Source organism: Mauremys reevesii, linkage group 1, assembly GCF_016161935.1.
Source record: "Mauremys reevesii isolate NIE-2019 linkage group 1, ASM1616193v1, whole genome shotgun sequence".
Classification (NCBI taxonomy): Eukaryota; Metazoa; Chordata; order Testudines; family Geoemydidae; genus Mauremys; species Mauremys reevesii.
Window position 1 is genome coordinate 9498378 of NC_052623.1, and position 24389 is coordinate 9522766.

At 47.5% G+C, this 24389-nt stretch overlaps 1 protein-coding gene and 2 pseudogenes across 1 annotated transcript; 1 reads left to right on the forward strand and 2 right to left on the reverse strand.

Annotated features, from left to right (window-relative positions):
* Positions 1-7846: 7846 nt before the first annotated feature.
* On the reverse strand, positions 7847-8782 carry LOC120397661 (annotated as a pseudogene).
* A 7164-nt stretch (positions 8783-15946) lies between these two features.
* Positions 15947-16882, reverse strand: LOC120396001 (olfactory receptor 51G2-like). The gene has a single exon (XM_039520861.1). The coding sequence runs from the start codon at positions 16880-16882 to the stop codon at positions 15947-15949; it is 936 nt and encodes a 311-aa protein (XP_039376795.1).
* A 6147-nt stretch (positions 16883-23029) lies between these two features.
* LOC120398859 lies at positions 23030-23956 on the forward strand (annotated as a pseudogene).
* The last annotated feature ends 433 nt before the right edge of the window (positions 23957-24389 follow it).

Sequence of the window (24389 nt, forward strand, 5' to 3'; positions counted from 1 at the left end):
TGAAGTGCTTTGCCTGGCCAACGTTGATGGAATCCAGAGACTTCGATCATCCTACAGGCTTCTCTTTATCCCCCCAAGACCTGCATCCTCTCCCCATGCAACGGTCTGTAGATATTTGGAAAATTACAAGTTAACACTGACAGTATTTCAGCTGGGCAGGGGAGGAGTTGGCATCACAAATGGGTCAATACTTCAAACCCTGGTATTGCACTAATATCCACTTGAGAGTACAAGTTACTTCAGCCATGTTCATGTAATTAGTGATGGGGGTCAATTAGATAAAATGTCTTTTACACACCCCTTTCCTGCACCTCATCTAAACTATTTGATGAAACACAGACCAGCTGTTCGGGTCTCTTATGACTTTTTGGAAAGTCTTGCACAAGTCTTGCAGAGTTATTGAGTGCATGACTCTGAATGTTACTTCAGCCATGGTGATGTAATTAGTGATGGGGGTCAATTAGATAAAATGTCTTTTACACACCCCTTTCCTGCTCCTCAGCTAAACTCTTTGCTGAAACACAGACCAGCAGTTCTGGTCTCTCATGACTTTTTGGAAAGTCTTGCAGAAGTCTTGCAGAGTTATTGAGTGTACGACCCTGAATATAAGTGTTAGAAACAGCTTCTAGTCAGTTACCAGGACACAGTATCACACAAATGTCCACTGAACAAAGAGTTAATAGCACACACCCATTGCAAACAGTATGTGGAGCACTTCTGAAACACTTTCCAAAGCCAAAACCATTAAGCAGTAAAGTATCAGAGGGGTAGGCATGTTAGTCTGGTTCTGTAAAAAGCAGCAAAGAGTCCTGTGGACCTTACAGACTAACGGACGTATTGGAGCAGGAGCTTTCATGGGTGAATACCCACTTCGTCAGATGCATGTGGTGGAAATTTCCAGAGGCAGGTATAAATATGCAAGCAAGAATCAGGCTAGAGATAACGAGGTTAGTTCAATCAGGGAGGATGAGGTCCTCTTCTAGCAGTTGAGGTGTGAACACCAAGGGAGGAGAAACTGCTTTTCTAGTTGGCTAGTCATTCACAGTCTTTGTTTAATACTGAGCTGATGGTGTCAAATTTGCAGCTGAACTGTAACTATAGTAACTATAGGGCAAAAATATGCCCTCTCGGACCTGTTACCACAAAGCAATGCAGCTCTGAATTCCTGTCTTCACAATCAAGCCAGAGAATAAAAGCTTTGAAAATGCATTTGCTGATTACATTTCCAGGAGCAAATAAACCTGAGTAGATTTGAGAACTAGTCACTGACATTCCGTGGGGTCTCCTTTCACTGAGTCCCTTGCAGGAACGGGCCCAGAGCACATGGCACCTGTAGAAATCGGACCCCTTGAGGCATCAGGGTTTTAACACTCCAAGCTCGGGTTTCTGTGTAAACTTGAATAACCCACTAAGCACCTTGCTGCCTGTCCTGCTGCCCCTATTACAGAGTCATTCTGACAGCCCAGCTGAGTTCGCTGTGGTGGCACAGAACAACTTCAGATTTAAACAGCTTTCAGCCTTTACCCTTCTCTACATATTGTAAAGACAGTGAAACCTGCCAACGTACCTAATTCCTGCTAGAAGGGGAGCCACTGACACCAGAGGTTTTCACTCCAAAGGACAAGGAACCATCAGAGAGGCAGCAGAGGCAGCAGGCAGTATCTGTTCAGATACGGAGGCAAGTACCTTTATGAAGCATGTCTGCACATTCCCTTGGGGGCCACTTGGCCATCAGGGAACCTCAGCTGCTTGGCTTCGTGTGAACCAACTTTAATCCTTGTCACGGCCAATAGCAAACTGCAGGAGGCCAAATCACAGGGGACGTGGGGTGATGCTACCTAATTGGACTGCAGCGCGAGCCCTGCTGCAGGCTCTATTCCTGGAATCCGGACTTGTCATCACTGTTTGAATGGTTCTGATTAGTTACATGGCTACCTCAAGGGTGGCTGAATGGTAACAATGATGCCATCATAGCTATGATCTTGCTGAAATAAAATAAAATAGAATAATAATATGGGGCCTGATTACTCCCTGGCAGCCCCTTTCCTGCATTACAAACCCAGGGTGTAGGGCTGCAAAGGGAGATTCCACAAGGCTCTCGGCATGGAAATTTCCCTTGGATTCTTCCAGTAGGGGAGGACCCTTCCCTTCTCCATGAGGAACAAGGAATAAGGAGAAGGATTTCGGAGGGGAGTGTAGGAGTGTCACGGGGATGCCGGGAGTTTCAGCACAGTCACTAGACCGGAGTTCGCAGCCTTTGCAAACAATGGAGCAACAGACACAGTAGCCTCATCTTATATGGTCTGGCTGGCAGGGAATAGTCTGAGGGCAAAGGTCATCCTCACACCTTGACCCCGAAACACACTGAGCACAGAGCACTATGGTGACAGGGCCTAGGCTCACACGGGGTTCAGCACAAGCTGCTTCCACAAGAAAAGGGCAAACAGATGGGACGATGCTCTCAGAGATACAGGGAAACAAGGCTGGGTCAAAGCAGGGGTGTAGCCATGGGTAGGCCTCGGTGGCCAGGGCCCACCCACTTAGCATCCAAGCCCAATCCACCAGCTGGGACTCCTGACTCCAGCTTGGTGCCCAGCTCTGTCCCTCTCCTGCCAATCCGGAGCCCTGATTCCCTGGGCTCTTGCCCCAGATGGGGGTGTGCCTCGTGGGAGTGGGTTTGGGACAGTAGTGGATTAGCCATTGGTCCTGGGGCAATGGTGTCACCCTGCTCCGTTCAGTCCACCTGCCACTCCTGCGGTGAAGCGAGGTCCGGGTGGGTGGAATTGCCCCCCTTCCCCCGCCCGGCTACCAGAGAGTGGGTCGGGGCACTGGAATAACACTGGGCGGTAGCAGTGGGGCAAGCCCAGCATCTCAGAATTGCCGGGTGGGGGAAGCAGAATAAGCTCCCACTGCCTGACCGCATGCCCTGACCCCACTCCCTGGCAGGAGCGCGGGATGCAAACCCCTGCATCCTTGACCCCATTTTCCCGTAGGAGGGGGGCTGCAGATAGGATGGAAAGGGAGCCTTAGTTTTCCAGGTTGAGCCAGGGCCACACAAAACCCTAATCTGCCCCTGTAGGGGGCGTTGGGGCTCCTGAAAGCTGGGCCCACCCAGTTTTCCTGTTCTAGCCACACCACTGGTCCCATGAGCCCCTTGGCTTCCTAAAAGAATGTAATTTGGATCATTTCTGTTTCTCTATCTCCAGAGCAAAGCCTGAGTAACTTAGCTCATAGTGATATGTGAGCAGGGCCGGATTTAATCTTCTGGGGGCCCAGGGCTATTAGAATTTGTGGGGCCCCCTAGGCTCCAGGGTGGGGACAAAGATGAGGGGTTCAGAGTGCAGGAGGGGGCTGTGGGTTGAGGCAGGAGGGTGGGTGCAGGAGAGGGTGAGGGCTCCAACTGTGGGTGCGGGCTCTGGGGTGGGTCTGAGGATGAGACATTTGGAGTGCAGGAGGGGGCTCAGGGCAGGTGGTTGGGGTGGGGGTGCGGGGTCTGGGCAGGAGGTTTGGTGCGGGAGAGGACTCAGGGTTGGTGTGTGGGGGTCTGGGTGGGTCTTAGGGTTCAGCAGCAGGCTGGGGGGTTGGGTGCACAAGCGGGATCAGGGCTGGGACAGAGGGTTGCAGTGCAGGGCGCTTACCGGGGGCAGGTCCCGTTTGGTGGGGGTTCAAGTGGCTCTGTGCTTGGCTACAGGTAACACCCCCCGCAGCTGTGGCAGGAGCTTCCTGACACTTGCAGTGACCTGGCTCCAGCCGGGGGATGGGGGACGTCAGCCCCCTGTCACTCATTCCCAGCTTCTGGGAAACAGGCTCAGGACACCATATCTCCCCCTCGTGGCTAATAGCCATTGAGGGACCTCTCCTCCATGAACTTATCTAGTTCTTTTTTGAACCCTGTTATACTCTTGGCCTTCACAACATCCTCTGGCAAGGAGTTCCACGGGTTAACAGTGTTGTGTGAAGAAATACTTCCTTTTATTTGTTTTAAACCTGCTGCCTATGACTTTCATTGGGTGGCCCCTAGTTCTTGTGTTATAAGAAGTAGTTTTGACAAGTTGGATCACAGAAACCCCCTTGGGAACTACCAACTGATGTACCAAGACTGCTGCCCCTGCTTTCCCTGCCAGCTTGAGACTCCAGCACCCTGTCTGCCATGCCACAGCAGAGTTTAGAGTAGCCTCTGCACTTGGCTAACCTCTGCCTGACTTTAACAGCTTCCCATTGCACAGCACACTCTGGCCATGTCCGTGCGGATCAGGGCAACCGCAGAGTGACCCCTGGAGGCTTGAGGGGGCCCTGCATGCGCCCTGTTCTTCTTACTAATGTCCTTGCAATGCCTTACTCTCAGCCTGGAATATTTAAAACAAGAGCTCCCTTTGAAGGGTCACATTTATTCAGTCTTCTGCAACACAGAAGGTCTCCTGTGCTCAACTTGACCAGTCTGCTTTACTCATGAACACCCTAACATCCCTGTTGCTGGTGTCTGCATTGCTTCAGACTTGCTGCAACAGTTTTTCCCTTGAGCCCCTCGCCCACATCTCTTATCACTAGGCCCTGCTCCCTGCTCCTGTACTTCCCCTGAGGCTCCGCCTCCCAGCCTCACCAGAGCTGGGTCGTGGTAAGAGTTAATGTGATGTTCTCTGATCAAAATATGACCACATAGATCACTTTTGCCACTGCTGTTATATATTTGCAACACACTTCTACAAAATGTGACATGTAAGATGTAAATAATAATAATAAAGATATCCTATTTCCTAGAATGGGAAGGGACCTTGAAAAGTCATTGAGTCTAGTGCCCTGCCTTCACTAGCAGGACCAAGTACTGATTTTTTGCCCTAGATCCCTAAATGGCCCCCCTCAAGGATTGAGCTCATAAACATGGGGTTAGCAGGGCAATGCTCAAACCACTGAACTATCCCTCCCCCCTGTTGTCGCTGAAAAGGTTCTGATTTGCTGGTTATGGCTGTGCTATCTGTATGCCTGTATCATTTTTGTATTTGAAAGTATGACTATTGTGTCTATACCTGGATTTCAAACGTTTGCTCCTGGGGTAATGCCCACAAAGTAATTAGCCTGCAAATCTTGGAGGTGTTGGAAAGCTTCAAGGACTAGATAGAACAAAGGCCTATTTCAGCGCATTGCTTATCAGTTTTGTTTGGCTCCCCAAGTATATGTTGGCTCCCCAAGTGTATGCAGCTGTGTTCCCATGTAAGTCTCCAAAGTATTTAGTACAAAGGGTCAATAGATGTATCCTGTCTCCCCCTTATCGTGATAAATGTATCCTCAACAGCTGTACCCTTCAGAATGACAAATGTATCCTCAACAGCTGTATGTATCTTGTGTCCCCCACAAAATGATATATGTATTCTGCGTATCCAATTATCCCCTAATAGATGCATGTACAGGTTCTACAGGTCAACCAAATGACGTAGACAAACGTAGGCTAAGTTGTTTGTTACTGATTATAAAAAGGCCCGTTCGGGCTTGTGGGGTGTGTCTCTCTTCTGGCACTAGCCGATCAGAGCACCCGCTCAGCTGACCGATCAATAAAGGGTGTGGTACTCGTCTTCCTGTCTCCGTGCCTCCTTGGTGTAATTAGGTAAGCTCCAGGGGGAAACGAGCCCTTTTGGCTAACAGAGGGACTATTCAAATTAAGGGCTCATCAAGAAACACTTAACTGACAATGGATCATGGGAGACGCCCATCTACACTGAATGGACTGTCCTGGAAATGTTCTGTTGGGGTATTGGCAATGATTTCCTGCTGTGACTAAGCAAAATTAAGCATGGACGTTCGAGTTGCCCGTGTGATCCAAACCCCAACTTGTCTCCTGTAATTTCCCACTAGCTGTGCTGAGGGCTGTGTTTGAAACAGTAGGTTTCCCTCCACATGGCAGACGCTATAAAAGGCTATAAATAGAAACACCTCCATTTTGCTTCTTTCCGGCGTAAGCCTCTGGATTATGAATTTATACTAACAGGGGCATCTAACCAATGGACTGAGGTCTTTCCAATGATTTGGAAGCAACCAGAGACGTATCAAGCCAGCAGCGTATTCCATCACTGCTACAAGCTGGAAATAAGAACTGAATGACTGTGCCCCTTGAATAGCCTCTGTCCACAGCTGGTGCAGCACCCATGGGTCATTCTGCACCCAGAGCACTCAGAAAGGGCCAGGACTGTAGCTTTTTTCATAGCCCTTGGCGATTTAGCCAGAGAAGGGACAGTGACAGGCCAGGATGGAATAGATGGCCCATGTTTTTCATCTCCCATATTGTTAGAGGGAATTTCAATTAGCTTGTGCTGTACAGTTCTCTGCGCAGCACAGGACAATAGCATTTGGGGTTTACACTCCAGAGGGGGCATGCACTTGATTGCTTGGCAGTTCCTTAGATGAAAGCCTTCCCATGCAGTACCGATTTCAGCGTCTGTGTCTTTCTGCAGCTGGGTATGTCCGTGCCTGTGTGTGTGCTGGAGGAGGCTTGAGGGCCTGGCTCGGCAGGACAGGGTGAGGGAGCCAAAGCTGGTGGAACCGGAGGGCTCAGTGGAACCCCAGTACCTCAGGTGGCACACTGAAAGTGGGGGAACCCATCGCTGTGGTGCAGCAAGCAGAGTCATGTGCACAGCTTATCGCTTTGAGACACTGGTGCTGATTTTAAGTGTGTTGGCTAGAGAACAGTCAAAGTGGTCACCAGTTTGTTATTTTCTGTTTTCTTATTTCAGGCAAGGGAAGTAGGGACAGAAAAGTGGGAAAATGAGTGTAAGGGAAGCTACCGAGAAGTTAGAGCTCTGCAGGTTACAGGCAGAAGAGAGGGAGAAAGAGCACCAGAGAGAGGTAGAATTAATTACAGATAAAATAATAAGCAGCAGAAGAAGCCAGACAGAAAGCAGCCACCAGAGGGCCATGGCGGAAGAAGCAGCCAGGCAAAAAGCTGCCCTGTAATTGAAAGATAAAGAAATCAAAGCCCAGAAGCAAGTCATGGAACTGCGAGCGGAGGAGAGGGAATAAGAGAGGGAGCATGAACTGGATTTGATAGAGAAGCAGTGTTAGAGAGCTTCTTTCCCACTTCCCTGGTCCCTTTTGCATGAACAAAGAACAACACCACCCACAGTCCGAAGGTGAAAAAAATTTGATGTTTATTGGGGTGAACTTCCAGCAGCTTAAATCCAAGTTCCTTTTCCTCATTTTTGAGGCCCAACTTAATTCCTGTTTGGCCCTAATTTATATAGTAACAGTCTCAGCTATACCTTAACCAATCATTTTACTGAAATTTGCCTAACCAATCCTAACATGTTGTAACATAATTAGCTAACCAATTGTACCCCACCACCTTAATTAGTTTACACCCATCAAAATTAATTATACAGCAGACAGAAACAATCACAGAACCAGACAGAGACCATGCAAAGAAACAATAGCAAAGTGGGAACTAGAATTACAGAACAAGGGTTTCCCAACCGTGTCTATTGATAAGTGAGTTCTTACCAGACAGAAAACTATCAAATTAAATTTCCTTGTACATCGTCTAGGCTCTTCCCTTTCTCTGGAGGTGACAGATCGGATCACCTTCCTAACAGCCCCAGATTGCCTGATTTCAATATGACGGGTTTGAAATGGGACGATGTGACCCTTCACTTCCCAGCTCATGGCTGCCTCTGTTACTTGGCCAAAGGCATTACCTTAAGAACAGGGCCTCAGACTGTCACAGTGAGAGACGGCCCTTATACGGATTTTATGCCTCTATAATTAGGTAAATGATAAAAAAAAAAATTATAGGCCTTCACAGGCAGGCCTGAATACCTATATCCTAACACATGTCACTGGAGCGAGGTGCTGAACTGACCCTTCACTTCACAAACACCCTGATTATCCTCTCATGAAGGTGATTGTTTTTCACGCTGTACACAATTGGGTTCATCAGTGGTGGGAGGAGCAGAGACATGTAGCCCAGAAGAATCTGAAGCAAGGGAGAAGAGCTATTCCCAAATCTGTGTATCAGAGACAAGCTGATCTCTGGTGTGTAGAAGAGCAGGAGGGCACAGAGGTGGGAGACGCAGGTGTTCAGGGCCCTCAGGCGCTCCTCGAAGGACGCAATACTCAGCACTGTTTTTAAGATCATCACATACGAGAGGAAGATGAGCAGCACGTCCAATCCCATCTGGAACAGTTTAATAAACAATCCATAGATGCTGGTGACTGTGATATCTTAACAAGCCATCTTCATGACCTCCCGGTGCACACAGTAGGAATGGGAGAGGACATTGGCTCGACAGTATCGGAATTGTTTCAGGAGAAAGGGAAGTGGAAGTATTATGGCCATCGCTCTTATCACAGCCACCAGTCCCATCTTGGCTATTCTCTGTGAGTTTAAGATGGAAGCGTATCTCAGCGGGTTATGGATCGCGATGTAGCGGTCAAAGGCCATCAACAACAGCACAGAGGTCTCAATGAATTGAAGCAAGTGGATGAAGAAGAGCTGAGCTAAACAGGCATCGAGGCTGATCTCCCTAGAGTTAAATAAATATATGCCCAGTATCGTCGGTATGGTCGTTATCGATATGCCAAGGTCTGTGATGGCCAACATGGAAAGGAAAATGTACATGGGCTCATGGAGGATTGAATCTGTTTTTATAATGAAGAGAATGACTGAATTTCCTACTATGGAAATAACATACATGAAGCAGAAGAGGATAGAAATCCAGAGATGTGCATCTCCATGACCTGGTAGCCCAGAGAAAAGGAATATTACAGATTTTAATTTGGTATCATTGATAGCTGACATAATATACTGGGCAGGTCCGAGGAGTTCTGAAATGTCCTTCCTAAAAGAAAAATAAGATGAGATTAGATGATATTTAGCAAGAAATCATTCTGCTCTCAGTGTAAGTCTGCAGACTCCCAGAGCGCAAGGTAGAGAAGCAAAAAAATAGTGTTGGATATACATGGATCTGATTTGTCAGACTGGATTATACTTGTAGACCATCTCCCCCAGTAACCAGTGTCCAAGTCCAGATGCTTCAGAAGAAGGTGAAAGAAGCCCTGAAATAGGCAGCTATGAGATAACCTGCTCCCAGGGAGATTCCCCCTGACACCCACTAGTTAGACAGATTTGGTAGTGTAAATCAGGAAGATTTAGAGCCACTCCAAACCTTTTTTTAAAACAATCCTCTCTACTGTAATTGGATTTTCTGGTTACTCAGTCCCTCTTTGAATCCTGCTAAGCTCTTGGCCACATTGATATCTTGTGTCTGTGAGTTCTGCATTTTACCATTGTGATCTTAGAGCATAAAAACATAAGAGTGGCCATACTGGGTGAGAAGAAAGGTCCATCTAGTCCAGTATCTTGTCTACCGACAGTGGCCAATGCCTGGTGATCCATCATCCATGAATGTATGTAGTTCTCTTTTGAACTCTGTTATACCCTTCACACAGACACCCTTTCTGGCCCTGCACTTCTGAGTGTGACCCTTTGTATCATGCCAAAGTGGTCATTTTATTTAGCTGTCCTTCACTGAAGCTATTTTTCAATGTCTTTTATGGCTTCATTATATAAAATATTTTTTGTGCGCTCCTGACTGTTCCGATTATGCAACTGCCTTTTTCCAGCATATGGGATAAATTTTTAGGGTCAGGTCCTTAATTGAATAACAGTGATATCAACAGCCTCACACCAGAGTTTCATGTGTAAATTCGATCAGAACCAGGCTCTATTAACTCACCCTTACCAAATGCTTCCAGTGATATACTCTGACCCAAAGAAACCCTGCAAGAGAAGCTGAAGTGCTTTGCCTGGCCAACGCTGACAGAATTCAGAGACTTCGATCATCCTACAGGCTTCTCTTTATCCCCCCAAGACCTGCATCCTCTCCCCATGCAAAGGTCTGTAGATATTTGGAAAATTACAAGTTAACACTGACAGTTTTTTCAGCTGGGCAGGGGAGGAGTTGGCATCACAGATGGGTCAATATTTCAAACCCTGGTATTGCACTAATATCCACTTGAGAGTACAAGTTACTTCAGCCAGGCTCATGTAATTGGTGACAGGGGTTGATTAGATAAAACGTCTTTTACACTCCCCTTTCCTGCTTCTCAGCTAAACTCTTCGCTGAAACACAGGCCAGCGGTTCTGGTCTCTCATGACTTTTTGGAAAGTCTTGCACAAGCCTTGCAGAGTTATTGAATGCACAACCCTGAATGTAAGTGTTAGAAACAGCTTCTAGTCAGTTACCAGAAGACAGTATCACACAAATGTCCACTGAACAAAGAATTAATAGAACAAACCCATTGAAAACAGTATGTGGAGCACTTCTGAAACACTTTCTAAAGCCAAAGCCATTAAGCAGTAAAGTTACCCCTGCTCCTTCCTGCGGAGATTCCAACAACTCTGCTGCTGGCTTTCAATATACAGGCATTGCATGAAGGTTTGGTTTGTAATATTTGTATTACAATGAATAGTTTTGGAATAACATTTACACATCTGTACCTTAGTACACACATGTCAACCACAGGTGCTGAACCCACTAGGACCTGCTTGGCAAGCACAGTTGACCCACAGTGTGCAGTAGCCAGAGCCCAGTCTGAGGGTGGGAGAATGGCAGAATTCCACATCATGAGCGGGAAGGCTACAAGGCCTGACATTTGGCACTTGGAGACCAGAGAGGGGAGATGCCAGTAGCCCTGTAACTATAGTAACTATAGAGCAAAAATATGCTCTCTCGGACCTGTTTACACAAAGCAATGCAGCTCTGAATTCCTGCCTTCACAATCAAGCCAGAAAATAAAATCCTTGAAAAATCATTTGCTGATTATATTTCCAGGAACAAATAAACCTGGTAGATTTGAGAACTAGTCCCTGACATTCCGTGGGGTCTCCTTTCACTGAGTCCCTTGCAGGAACGGGCCCAGAGCACATGGCACCTGTAGAAATCGGACCCCTTGAGGCATCTGGGTTTTAACACTCCAAGCTCAGGTTTCTGTGTAACATGAATAACCCACTAAGCACCTTGCTGCCTGTCCTCCTGCCCTTGTTACAGAGTCACTCTGACAGCACAGCCTAGTTCCCTGTGCTGGCACAGAACATCTTCTAATCCGAACAACTTGCAGCCTTTACCCTCCAATTCACATTGTAAAGATAGTGAAATCTGCCAATGTACCCAATTCCTGCTAGAAGGGGAGCTGCTGACAGCAGAGGTTTTCACCCTAAAGGACATGGAGTCATCAGAGAGGTAGCACAGGCAGCAGGCAGTACCTATTCTGATAGGGAGGCAAGTGTCTTTATGAAATAGGCTTCCATATTTCCTTGGAGGCCAGTTGGCCCTCAGGGAATCTCAGCTGCTTGGCTTCGTGTGCACCAGCTTTAACCCCATCACAGCCAATGGCAAACTGCAGGAGGCCAAATCACAGGGGACATGGGGTGATGCTACCTAATTGGACTGCAGCGCAAGCCCTGCTGCAGGCTCGAGTCCTAGAATCTGGACTTGTCATCACTGTTTGAATGGCTCTGATTAGTTACATGGCTACCTTGAGGGCGGCTGAGTGGTAACGATGGTGCCATCACAGCAGAATAAGCTCCCACTGCCTGACCGCGTGCCCTGACCCCACTCCCCGGCAGGAGCGCGGGATGCAAACCCCTGCGTCCTTCTCTCCATTTCCCCCTAGGAGGGGGGCTGCAGAGAGGATGGAGAAGGAACCTTAGTTTTCCTGGTTGAGCCAGGGCCACACAAAACCCTAATCTGGCCCTGAAGGGAGCGTTGGGGCTCCTGAAAGCTGGGCCCACCCAGTTTTCCTGTTCTAGCCACATCACTGGTCCCATGAGCCCCTTGGCTTCCTAAAAGAATGTAATTTGGATCATTTCTGTTTCTCTATCTCCAGAGCAAAGCCTGTCTAACTTAGCTCATAGTGATACGTGAGCAGGGCCGGATTTACTCTTCTGGGGGCCCAGGGCTATTAGAATTTGTGGGCCCCCCTAGGCTCAAGGGTGGGCACAAAGATGAGGGGTTCAGAGTGCAGAGTTGAGGCAGGAGGGTGGGAGCAGGAGAGGGTGAGGGCTCCAACTGTGGGTGCGGGCTCTGGGGTGGGTCTGAGGATGAGACATTTGGAGTGCAGGAGGGGGCTCAGGGCAGGGAGTTGGGGTGGGAGTGCGGGGTCTGGGCAGGAGGTTTGGTGTGGGAGAGGACTCAGGGTTGGTGTGTGGGGGTCTGGGTGGGTCTTAGGGTTCAGCAGCAGGCTGGGGGGTTGGGTGCACAAGCGGGATCAGGGCTGGGACAGAGGGTTGCAGTGCAGGGCGCTTACCGGGGGCAGGTCCCGTTTGGTGGGGGTTCAAGTGGCTCTGTGCTTGGCTACAGGTAACACCCCCCGCAGCTGCGGCAGGAGCTTCCTGACACTTGCAGTGACCTGGCTCCAGCCGGGGGACGGGGGACGGCAGCCCCCTGTCACTCATTCCCAGCTTCTGGGAAACAGGCTCAGGACACCATATCTCCCCCTCGTGGCTAATAGCCATTGAGGGACCTCTCCTCCATGAACTTATCTAGTTCTTTTTTGAACCCTGTTATACTCTTGGCCTTCACAACATCCTCTGGCAAGGAGTTCCACGGGTTAACAGTGTTGTGTGAAGAAATACTTCCTTTTATTTGTTTTAAACCTGCTGCCTATGACTTTCATTGGGTGGCCCCTAGTTCTTGTGTTATAAGAAGTAGTTTTGACAAGTTGGATCACAGAAACCCTCTTGGGAACTACCAACTGATGTACCAAGACTGCTGCCCCTGCTTTCCCTGCCAGCTTGAGACTCCAGCACCCTGTGTGCCATGCCACAGCAGAGTTTAGAGTAGCCTCTGCACTTGGCTAACCTCTGCCTGACTTTAGCAGCTTCCCATTGCACAGCACACTCTGGCCATGTCCGTGCGGATCAGGGCAACCGCAGAGTGACCCCTGGGGGCTTGAGGGGGCCCCGCAGGCGCCCTGTTCTTACTAATGTCCTTGCAATGCCTTACTCTCAGCCTGGAATATTTAAAACAAGAGCTCCCTTTGAGGGGTCACATTTATTCAGTCTTTTCCAACACCCAAGGTCTCCTGTGCTCAACTTGACCAGTCTGCTTTACTCATGAACACCCTAACATCCCCGTTGCTGGTGTCTGCATTGCTTCAGACTTGCTGCAACCCCTTTTCCCATGAGCCCCTCCCTTGCATCTCTTATCACTAGGCCCTGCCCCCTGCTGCTCAACTTCCCCTGAGGCTCCGCCTCCCAGCCGCACCAGAGCTGGGTCGTGGTAAGAGTTAATGTGATGTTCTCTGATCAAAATATGACCACATAGATCACTTTCGCCACTGCTGTTATATATTTGCAACAAACTACAAAATGTGACATGTAAGATGTAAATAATAATAATAGAGATATCCTATTTCCTAGAATGGGAAGGGACCTTGAAAAGTCATTGAGTCCAGTACCCTGCCTTCACTAGCAGGACCAAGTACTGATTTTTTGTCCTAGATCCCTAAGTGGCCCCCTCAAGGATTGAGCTCATAACCATGGGTTTAGCAGGCCAATGCTCAAACCACTGAAGTATCCCTCCCCCCCATTGTCTCTGAAAAGGTTATGATTTGCTGGTTATGGCTGTGCAATCTGTATGCATGTATCATTTTTGTATTTGAAGGTGGACTATTGTCTCTATACCTGGATTTCAAATGTTTGCTCCTGGGGTAATGCCCACAAAGTAGTTAGCCTGCAAATCTTGGAGGGACTATTCAAATTTTAAGGGCTCATCAAGAAACACTTAACTGACAATGGACCATGGGAGACGCCCATCTGCACTGGATAGACTGTCCTGGAAATGTTCTGTCCGGGTATTGGCAATGATTTCCTGCTGTGACTAAGCAAAATTATGCATGGACATTCGAGTTGCCCGTGTGATCCAAACCCCAGCTTGTCTCCTGTAATTTCCCACTAGCTGTGCTGAGGGCTGTGTTAGAAACAGTAGGTTTCCCACCACATGGCAGACGCTATAAAAGGCTATAAATAGAAACACCTCCATTTTGCTTCTTTCCGGCTTAAGCCTCTGGATTATGAATTTATACTAACAGGGGCATCTAACCAATGGACTGAGGTCTTTCCAATGCTTTGGAAGCAACCAGAGACGTATCAAGCCAGCAGCTTATTCCATCACTGCTACAAGCCTGAAATAAGAACTGAATGACTGTGCCCCTTGAATAGCCTCTGTCCACAGCTGGTGCAGCACCCATGGGTCATTCTGCACCCAAAGCACTCAGAAAGGGCCAGGACTGTAGCTTTTTTCATAGCCCTTGGCTATTTAGCCAGAGAAGGAACAGTGACAGGCCAGGATGGAATAGATGGCCCATGTTTTTCATCTCCCATATTGTTAGAGGGAATTTCAATTAGCTTGTGCTGTACAGTTCTCTGCGCAGCACAGGACAATAGCATTTGGGGTTTACACTCCAGAGGGGGCATGCACTTGATTGCTTGGCAGTTCCTTAGATGAAAGCCTTCCCATGCAGTACCGATTTCAGCGTCTGTGTCTTTCTGCAGCTGGGTGTGTCCCTGCCTGTGTGTGTGCTGGAGGAGGCTTGAGGGCCTGGCTCGGCAGGACAGGGTGAGGGAGCCAAAGCTGGTGGAACCGGAGGGCTCAGTGGAACCCCAGTACCTCAGGTGGCACACTGAATGTGGGGGAACCCATCGCTGTGGTGCAGCAAGCAGATTCATGTGAACAGCTTATCGCTTTGAGACACTGGTGCTGATTTTAAGTGTGTTGGCTAGAGAACAGTCAAAGTGGTCACCAGTTTGTTATTTTCTGTTTTCTTATTTCAGGCAAGGGAAGTAGGGACAGAAAAGTGGGAAAATGAGTGTAAGGGAAGCTACCGAGAAGTTAGAGCTCTGCAGGTTACAGGCAGAAGAGAGGGAGAAAGAGCACCAGAGAGAGGTAGAATTAATTACAGATGAAATAATAAGCAGAAGAAGCCAGACAGAAAGCAGCCACCAGAGGGCCATGGAGGAAGAAGCAGCCAGGCAAAAAGCTGCCCTGTAATTGAAAGATAAAGAAATCAAAGCCCAGAAGCAAGTCATGGAATTGCGAGTGGAGGAGAGGAAAAAAGAGGGAGCGTGAACTGGATTTGACAGAGAGGCAGTGTTAGAGAGCTTCTTTCTTCACTTTCTCACTTCCCTGGTCCTTTTTTCATGAACAAAGAACAACAACACCCACAGTCCAAAGGAGCAAACAATTTGATGTTTATTGGGGTAAACTTCCAGCAGCTTAATTCCAAGTTCCTTTTTTCTCATTTTTGACTCCCAAGTTACTATATAAATTAGGGGCAAACAGGAAGTAACAGTCTCAGCTATACCTTAACCAATCATTTTACTGAAATTTGCCTAACCAATCCTAACATGTTGTAACATAATTAGCTAACCAATTGTATCCCACCACCTTAATTAGTTTACACCCAGCAAAATTAATTATACAGCAGACAGAAACAATCACAGAACCAGACAGAGACCGTGCAAATAAACAATAGCAAAGTGGGAACTAGAACGACAGAACAAGGGTTTCCCAACCGTGTCTATTGATAAGTGAGTTCTTACCAGACAGAAAACTATCAAACTAAATTTCCTTGTACATCGTCTAGGCTCTTCCCTTTCTCTGGAGGTGACAGATCGGATCACCTTCCTAACAGCCCCAGATTGCCTGATTTCAATATGACTGGTTTGAAATGGGAGGATGTGACCGTTCGCTTCCCAGTTTATGGCTGCCTCTGTTACTTGGCCAAAGGCATTAGCCTAAGAACAGGGCCTCAGACTGTCACAGTGAGAGAAGGCCCTTATATGGATTTTATGCCTCTATAACTAGCTAAATGATAAAAAAAAAATTATAGGCCTTCACAGGCAGGCCTGAATACCTATATCCTAATACATGTGACTGGAGCGAGGTGCTGAACTGACCCTTCACTTCACAAACACCTTGATTATCCTCGCACGAAGGTGTTTGCTTTTCACGCTGTACACAATTGGGTTCATCAGTGGTGGGAGAAGCAGAGACATGTATCCCAGGAGAGTCTGAAGCAAGGGATAAGAGCCCTTCCCGACTCTGTGTATCACAGACAAGCTGATCTCTGGTGTGTAGAAGAGCAGGAGGGCACAGAGGTGGGAGACGCAGGTGTTCAGGGCCCTCAGGCGCTCCTCGAAGGACGCGATGCTCAGTACTGTTTTGAGGATCATCACATAAGAGAGGAAGATGAGCAGCGAGTCCAACCCCATCTGGAAGAGTTTAGTAAACAATCCGTAGATGCTGGTGACTGTGATATCGGAACAAGCCATGTTCATGACATCCCGGTGCACACAGTAGGAATGGGAAAGGACATTGGCTCGACAGTATTGCAACCGTTTCAGGAGAAAAGGAAGTGGAAGTACTAGAACCATCACTCTTAGCACAGCCACCAGTCCCATCTTGGCTATCCTCTCTGAGTTTAAGATGGAAGCATATCTCAGCGGGTTATGGATCGCGATGAACCGGTCAAAGGCCATCAACAAGAGCACGGAGGATTCAATGTATTGAAGCAAGTGGATGAAGAAGAGCTGGGCTAAACAGGCGTCGAGGCTGATCTCCCTAGACTTAAACAAGTATATGCCCAGTATTGTAGGTATGGTGGTTATTAATATGCCAAAGTCTGTGACAGCCAACATGGAAAGGAAATTGTACATGGGCTCATGGAGGCTCGGATCTGTTTTTATAATGAACAGAATGACTGAATTTCCTACTATTGAAATACCATATAGGAAGCACAAGAGGATAGAAATCCAGAGATGTGCATCTCCATGACCTGGTAGCCCAGAGAAAAGGAATATTACAGATTTTAATTTGGTATCATTCATAGCTGACATAATATACTGGGCAGGTCTGAGGAGTTCTGAAATGTCTGTCCTAAAAGAAAAATAACATGAGATTAGATATTTAGCAAGAAATCATTCTGCTCTCAGTGAAAGTCTACAGACTCCCAGAGCGCAAGGTAGATAAGCAAAAGTGTTGGATTTACATGGATCTGATTAGTCAGATTGGATCAGACTTGCACTCCATCTACCCGAGTAACCAGTCGCCATTTCCAGATGCTTCAGAAGAAGGTGGAAGAAGCCCTGAAATAGGCAGTTATGAGATAACCTGCTCCCAGGGAGATTCCCCCTTATACCCACTAGTTAGACTTATTTTATGGTGTAAATCAGGAAGGTTTAGAGCCACTCCAAATCTTTTTTAAAATAATCCTCTACTCTAATTGGATTTTCTGGTTATTCAGTCCCCCTTTGAATCCTGGTAAACTCTTGGCCCCATTGATATCTTGTGGCTGAGAGTTCCACAGCTTACTTGATCGCTGTATGATTTTACTATTGTGACCTTACAGCATAAAAAATATAAGAGTGGCCATACTGGGTGAGACGAAAGGTGCATCTAACCCAGTATCTTGTCTTTGACAGTGTCTTATGCCAGGTGCCCCACAGAGAATGAACAGAACAGGTCATCATCAAGTGATCCATCGTCCATTAATTTATGTAGTTCTCTTTTGAACTCTGTTATACCCTTCACACAGACACCCTTTCTGGCCCTCCACTTCTGAGTGTGGACTCCTGTATCATGCCATGTGTGTAAATACATGGCAAGCTCATGGTGAATATGGTCATTGTATTTATCTGTCCTGCACTGTTGCTATTTTTCAATGTGATTTATAGCTTCATTATATGAATTATTTTTGTGTGCTCCTGACAATTCAGATTATGCAACTGCCTCTTTCCAGCTATGGGATACATTTTTAGGGTCAGGTCCTTAACTGAATAACAGTGATATCAACAGCCTCATGTCAGAGTTTCATGTGTAAGTTCAATCAGAACTGGGCTCTTGTAACTCACCCTTACCAAATGCTTCCAGTGATACACTCTGACCCCGAAGAAACCCTGCAAGAGACGCTGAAGTGCTTTGCCTGGCCAACATTGATGGAATGCAGAGACTTCGAACATCCTACAGGCTTCTCTTTATCTCCGCAAGACCTGCATCCTCTCCCCATGCAACGGTCTGTAGATATTTGGAAAATTACAAGTTAACAGTGACAGTTCTTTCAGCTGGGCAGGGGAGGAGTTGGCATCACAAATGGGTCAATACGCCCAACAATGGTATTGCACTAATATCCACTTGAGTGTACAAGTTACTTCAGCCATGTTCATGTAATTAGTGATGGGGTTCGATTAGATAAAACGTCTTTTACACTCCCCTTTCCTGCTCATCAGCTAAACTCTTTTCTGAAACGCAGACCAGCAGTTCCGGTCTCTCCTGACTTTTTGGAAAGTCTTGCACAAGCCTTGTAGAATTATTGAGTGTACGACCCTGAATGTAAGTGTTACAACAGCTTCTAGTCAGTTACCAGGAGACATTATCACACAAATGTCCACCAACCAAAGAGTTAAAGCACAAATCCATTGCAAACACTATATGGAGAACTTCTGAAACACTTTCTAAAGCCAAAGCCATTAAGCAGTACATTTACCCCTGCTCCTTCCTGCGGAGATTCCAACAACTCTGCTGCTTGATTTCGATATACAGGCATGGCATGAAAGTTTGGTTTGCAATATTTGTATTACAATGAATAGTTTTGGCCTAACATTTACACATCTGTACCTTAGTACACACATGTCAACCACAGATGCTGAACCCACTTGGACCTGCTCGGGAAGCACAGTTGACCCACAGTGTGCAGTAGCCCAGAGCCCAGTCTGAGGGTGGGAGAAAGGAGGGATTCCACCCCATGAGCGGGAAGGCTACAAGGCCTGACATTTGGCACTCAGAGACCAGAGAGGGGGAAGAGATGCCAGTAGCCCTGTAACTATAGCAACTATAGAGCAAAAATATGCCCTCTGAGACGTGTTACCACAAAGCAATGCAGCTCGGAAATCCTGCCTTCACAATCAAGAATAAAAGCTTTGAAAATGCATTTGCTGATTAAATTTCCAGGAGCAAATAAACCTGAGTAGATTTGAGAACTTGTCACTGATATTCCGTGGAGTCTCCTCTCCCTCAGCCCCTGGCAGGATCGGGCCCAGAGCACATGGCACATGTAGAAATGGGACCCCTTGAGAAATCCTGACTTGGGGCATCATGCTTTTTACACTCCAAGCTCATGTTTCTGTGTAACTTGAATAACTCACTAAGCACCTTGCTGCCTGTCCTCCTGCCCCTGTTACAGAGTCATTATGACAGCGCAGACTAGTTCACTGCGGTGGCACAGAACATCTTCAAATTTGAACAGCTTGCAGCCTTTACGCTTCACTTCACATTGTAAAGATAGTGAAACCTGCCAACGTACCTAATTCCTGCTAGAAAGGGAGCCGCTTGCAGCAGAAGTTTTCACCCTAAAGGACAAGGAGTCATCGGAGAGGTAGCACAGGCAGCAGGCAGTGTCTGTTCAGATATGGAGGTAAGTGTCTTTATGAAGCATGTTTGCACATTCCCGTGGGGGCCACTTGGACCTCAGGGAACCTCAGCCACTTGGCTTCGTGTGCACCAGCTTTAACCCCCGTTATGGCCAATGGCAAACTGCAGGAGGCCAAATCACAGGGGACATGGGGTGATGCTACCTAATTGGAGTGCAGCACTAGCCCTGCTGCAGGCTCTGTTCCTGGAATCCGGGCTTGTCATCATTGTTTGAATGGTTCTGATTAGTCGCATGGCTACCTCAAGGGTGGCCGAGTAGTAATGATTGTGCAGTCACAGCTGTGATCTTGCTGAAATAAAATAAAATAGAATAATAATATGGGCGCTGATCACTCTCTGGCAGCCCCTTTCCTTCATTACAAACCCAGGGTGCAGGGCTGGGAAGGGAAGGGAGATTCCATAAGGCTCCTTACAGAGAAATTTCCCTTGGATCCTTCCAGTACGGGAGGACACTTCCCTTCTCCATGAGGAACAAGGAATAAAGAGGAGGATTTTGGAGGGGAGTGTGGGAGTGTCACGGGAATGCCAGGAGTTTCTGCACAGTCACCAGACCGGTGTTTGCAGCCATTGCAAACAATGGAGCAACAGACACATGAGCCTCACATTAAACGGTCTGGCTGTCAGAGAGCAGTCTGAGGGCAAAGGTCAGCTTCACACCTTGGCCCTGTAACACACTGAGCACAGAGCACTATGGTGACAGGGCCCAGGCTCACACAGGGTTCAGCTTCCACAAGAATGGGGCAAACAGATGGGACGATGCTCTCAGAGACACAAGGAAACAAGGCTGGGTCGAAGCAGGGGTGTAGCCATGGGTGGGCCTGAGGGGCCACGGCCCACCCACTTAAAATCCAAGGTCAATCCACCAGCTGGGACTCCCAACTCCAGTTTGGTGCCCAGCTGTATCCCTCTCCTGCCGATCCGGAACCCTGGTTCCCAGGTCTCTTGCCCCAGATGGGGGTGTGCCTCGTGGGGGTGGTTTTGGGCCAGTAGTGGATTATTTGGGCCAATGGTGTCACCCTGCTCTGTTTGGCCCACCTGACACTCCTGAGATGAAGCGAGATCTGGATATGGGAGATTGGCCCCCTCCCCCCACCCGGCTACCAGAGAGTGGGTCGGGGCACTGGAATAACACTGGGCGGTAGCAGTGGGGCAAGCCCAGCATCTCAGAATCGCTGGGTGAGGGAAGCAGAATAAGCTCCCACTGCCTGACCGCGTGCCCTGACCCCACTCCCTGGCAGGAGCACGGGATGCAAACCCCTGCATCCTTGACCCCATTTCCCCCTAGGAGGGGGGCTGCAGAGCGGATGGAAAGGGAACCTTAATTTTCCTGGTTGAACCAGGGCCACACAAAACCTTAATCTGCCCCTGTAGGGGGAGATGGGGCTCCTGAAAGCTGGTCCCACCCAGTTTTCCTGTTCTAGCCACACCACTGGTCCCATGAGCCCCTTGGCTTGTCAAAATAATGTAAGTTGGATCATTTCTGTTTCTCTATCTTCAGAGCAAAGCCTGTGTAACTTAGCTCGTAGTGATATGTGAGCAAGGCCAGATTAACTCTTCTGGGGGCTCAGGGCTGTTAGAATTTGTATCCTCCCCTAGGCTCCAGGGTGGGGACAAAGTAGAGAGGTTCAGAGTTTGGAACGGGGCTGGGGGTTGAGGCAGGAGGGTGGGTGCAGGAGAGGGTGAGGGCTCCAACCTAGGTGTGGGCTCTGGGGTGGGTCAGAGGATGAGGCGTTTGGAGTGCAGGAGGGGGCTCAGGGCAGGTGTTTGGGGTGAGGGTCCCAAGAGCTGTTGCAGGGGTCATCTTGCTGAAATGAATAATAAGAATAAGAATAAGAATTACAAACCTAGAGTGCAGGCCAGGGAAGGGAGAATCCACAATGCTACATACATGAAAATTACCCTTGGATTGTTATTGCTATGGGAGGTTGTGGAATCGCCATCACTGGAGATTTTTAAGGGTATGTTAGACAAATCCACCAGCTTTTTTGCCGTATAGTTAACCTTCACAGTTACAGAGATACCAGCATCTCTTCCCCGTCTCTGGTCTCTGAGTGCCAGTTGTCAGACCTTGACCACGTAGCCTTCCCTCTCATGATGTGGAATCCCGCTGACTGGGCGCTGGGATACAGCACATTGTGAGTCAACCATGCTTGCAGAGCAGGTCCGAATAGGCTCAGTGCCTGTGGTTGACGTGTGTGCTAAGGTACAGATGTGTAAATGTTATTCCAAAACTTTTTATTATATCAAAAGCCAGAAGCAGAGTTGTTAGAATCTCTACAGGAAGGAGCAGGGGTAACTTTACTGCTTAATGGCTTTTGCTTCAGAAATACTCCACATACCATTTACAATGGGTTTGTGTTATTAACTCTTTCTTCAGTGAACAATTGTATGATACTGTCTCCTGGTAACTGACTAGAAGCTGTTTCTAACACTTATATTCATTATATCGTGGCAGAGATGTATCTACAGACGGTTGCGTGGGGAGAGGATGCACGTCCTGTGAGGAGGTAGAGGATCCTGTTGGGTGATCGAACTCTCTGGAATCCATCAACATTGGCCAGGCAAAACACTTCAGCTTCTCTTGGAGGTATTCTTGGGGGTCAGAGTGTATCACCGGGAGGATTTTGTAAGAGAAAGTTAATAAAGCCTGGTTCTGATTGAATTTACACATTTAAATCTGGAGTGAGACTGTTGATGTTAATGGTATTGAATTAAGAACCTGACCCTAAGTATTTATTCCATATCCTGGAAAGAGGCAGTCATGTAATCTGGACTGTCAGGAGCACAGAAAAAAATGTGAAGGGTGTGTTAGGGTTCAAAAAAGAACTAGACACATTCATGGAGGATAGGTCCATCCTATTAGCCAGGATGGGCAGGGATGTGTTCCCTAGCCTTGGTTTGCCAGAAGCTGGGAAAGAGCACTAGGGAATGGATCACTTGATGATTCCCTGTTCTGTTCATTTTCTCTGGAGCACCTGGCATTGGCCACTGTTGAAGACAGGATACTTTGGTCTGACCCAGTATGGCCACTCTTATGTTTTTATGTTCTAAGGTTAAAATCATACAGTGCTCAAGTATGCTGCAGAACTCAGAGCCACAATATATCACGGGGGCCAAGAGCTTAGCAGGATTCAAAGAGGGACTGATTAACCAGAAAATCCAATTACAGTAGGGAGGATAGTTTTTAAAAAAAGTTTCTTAGGGGCTCTAAACCTTCCGGATTTACACCACAAAATACATCTAGCTAGTAGATGTCAGGGAGAAATTCCCTGGGAGCAGGTTATCTCATTGCTGTCTATTGCAGGGTTTCTTCCACCTTCCTCTGCAGCATCTGGACATGGCCATAGGTTCCTGGGCTAGATGGACTACAAGTCTGACAGTTCCTAGCTTCCTATCGGTGACGTTCATCCAAGACTATGTTTTTGCTTTTCTACCTTGAGCTGTAGATTTGCACTGAGAGCAGAGTGATTTTTCGTCAAATATCATCTAATCTCCTCTTTTCCTTTTCTTTCTTTAAGGTAGGTAATTTCAGAACTCTTCAGATTGGCCAGTATATTATGTCAGCTGTCAATGACACCAAATTCAACTCTGCAGTGTTCCTTCTCACTGGGATACCTGGGCAGGAAGATGTCCATCTCTGGATCTCTATCCCCTTCTGCATAACGTATGTTATTTCAATATTAGGAAATTCAGTCATTCTGTTAATTGCAAAAACAGATCGAAGCCTGCATGAGCCCATGTACATTTTCCTTTCCATGTTGGCCATCACAGACCTTGGCTTATCGATAGTCACCATGCCGACAATACTGGGCATATACTTGTTTAACTCTAGGGAGATCAGACTCGATGCCTGTTTAGCCCAGCTGTTCTTCATCCATTTGCTTCAATGCATTGAATCCTTGTTGATGGCTTTTGACCGCTTCATCACAATCTGGAACCCGCTGAGATATGCTTCCATCTTAACCCTGCTGACAATAGCTAAAATAGGACTGGTGGTTTTGCTAAGAGCAATGGCAATAATACTTCCACTTCCCTTTCTCCTGAAACGGTTCTGATACTGTTGAGCCAATGTCCTCTCCCATTCCTACTGTCTACACCAGGAGGTCATGAACATTGCTTGTTCAGATATCACAGTCAACAGCATCTATGGATTGTTTACTAAACTCTTCCAGATGGGGTTGGACTCGCTGCTCATTTTCCTCTCTTATGTGATGATCCTCAAAACAGTGCTGAGCATCGCATCCTACAAGGAGTGCCTGAGGGCCCTGAACACCTGCGTCTCCCACCTCTGTGCCGTCCTGCTCTTCTTCACACCAGAAAGCAGTTTGTCAGTGATACACAGATTTGTGAAGGGCTCTTCTCCCTTGCTTCAGATTCTCCTGGGCTACATCTCCCTGCTTCTCCCACCACTGATGAACCGAATTGTGTACAGCGTGAAAAGAAAACACCTTTGTGCGAGGATAATCAGGGTGTTTGTCAAGTGAAGGGTCAGTTCATCAACTGGCTCCAGCCCTGGTGACACTGGAGATGAAAATCAGGGGCCACCTATTCCATTCTGGACCTTAGCTCCGAGATGACATGCGCTTCTGATCTCCACTCTGTAGAGAGATATTTGGGCGGGATCTAAGCCCTGGAATAATGGGAGAGGGGCTGGTGAGGGAGCACTGTGTACTGTTTGAAGGAGACCATGGAGACAGCATTATGTATAAAGTGGTTTGTTTGTTGACAGCCAGGGTACCAGTGATGTTGGTCCATAAAGAACCATGTTTTGGGCTGCTCTGATCTCAGAATTCCTGTTGACACAGTCAATACGGAGAAGGGATGTGTATGTTGTTTCCCATTACACCTGTCACTCTCCCAGCTCGTGTTAAAGATTTAGGGAGCATGAAAAATGCTGCAGAGCTGTTGTGCAGTCAC

Excerpts from the sequence above, each read along its gene's own strand:
- LOC120396001 (XM_039520861.1), bottom strand. The coding sequence starts at position 16,882 with ATGTCAGCTATGAATGATACCAAATTAAAATCTGTAATATTCCTTTTC.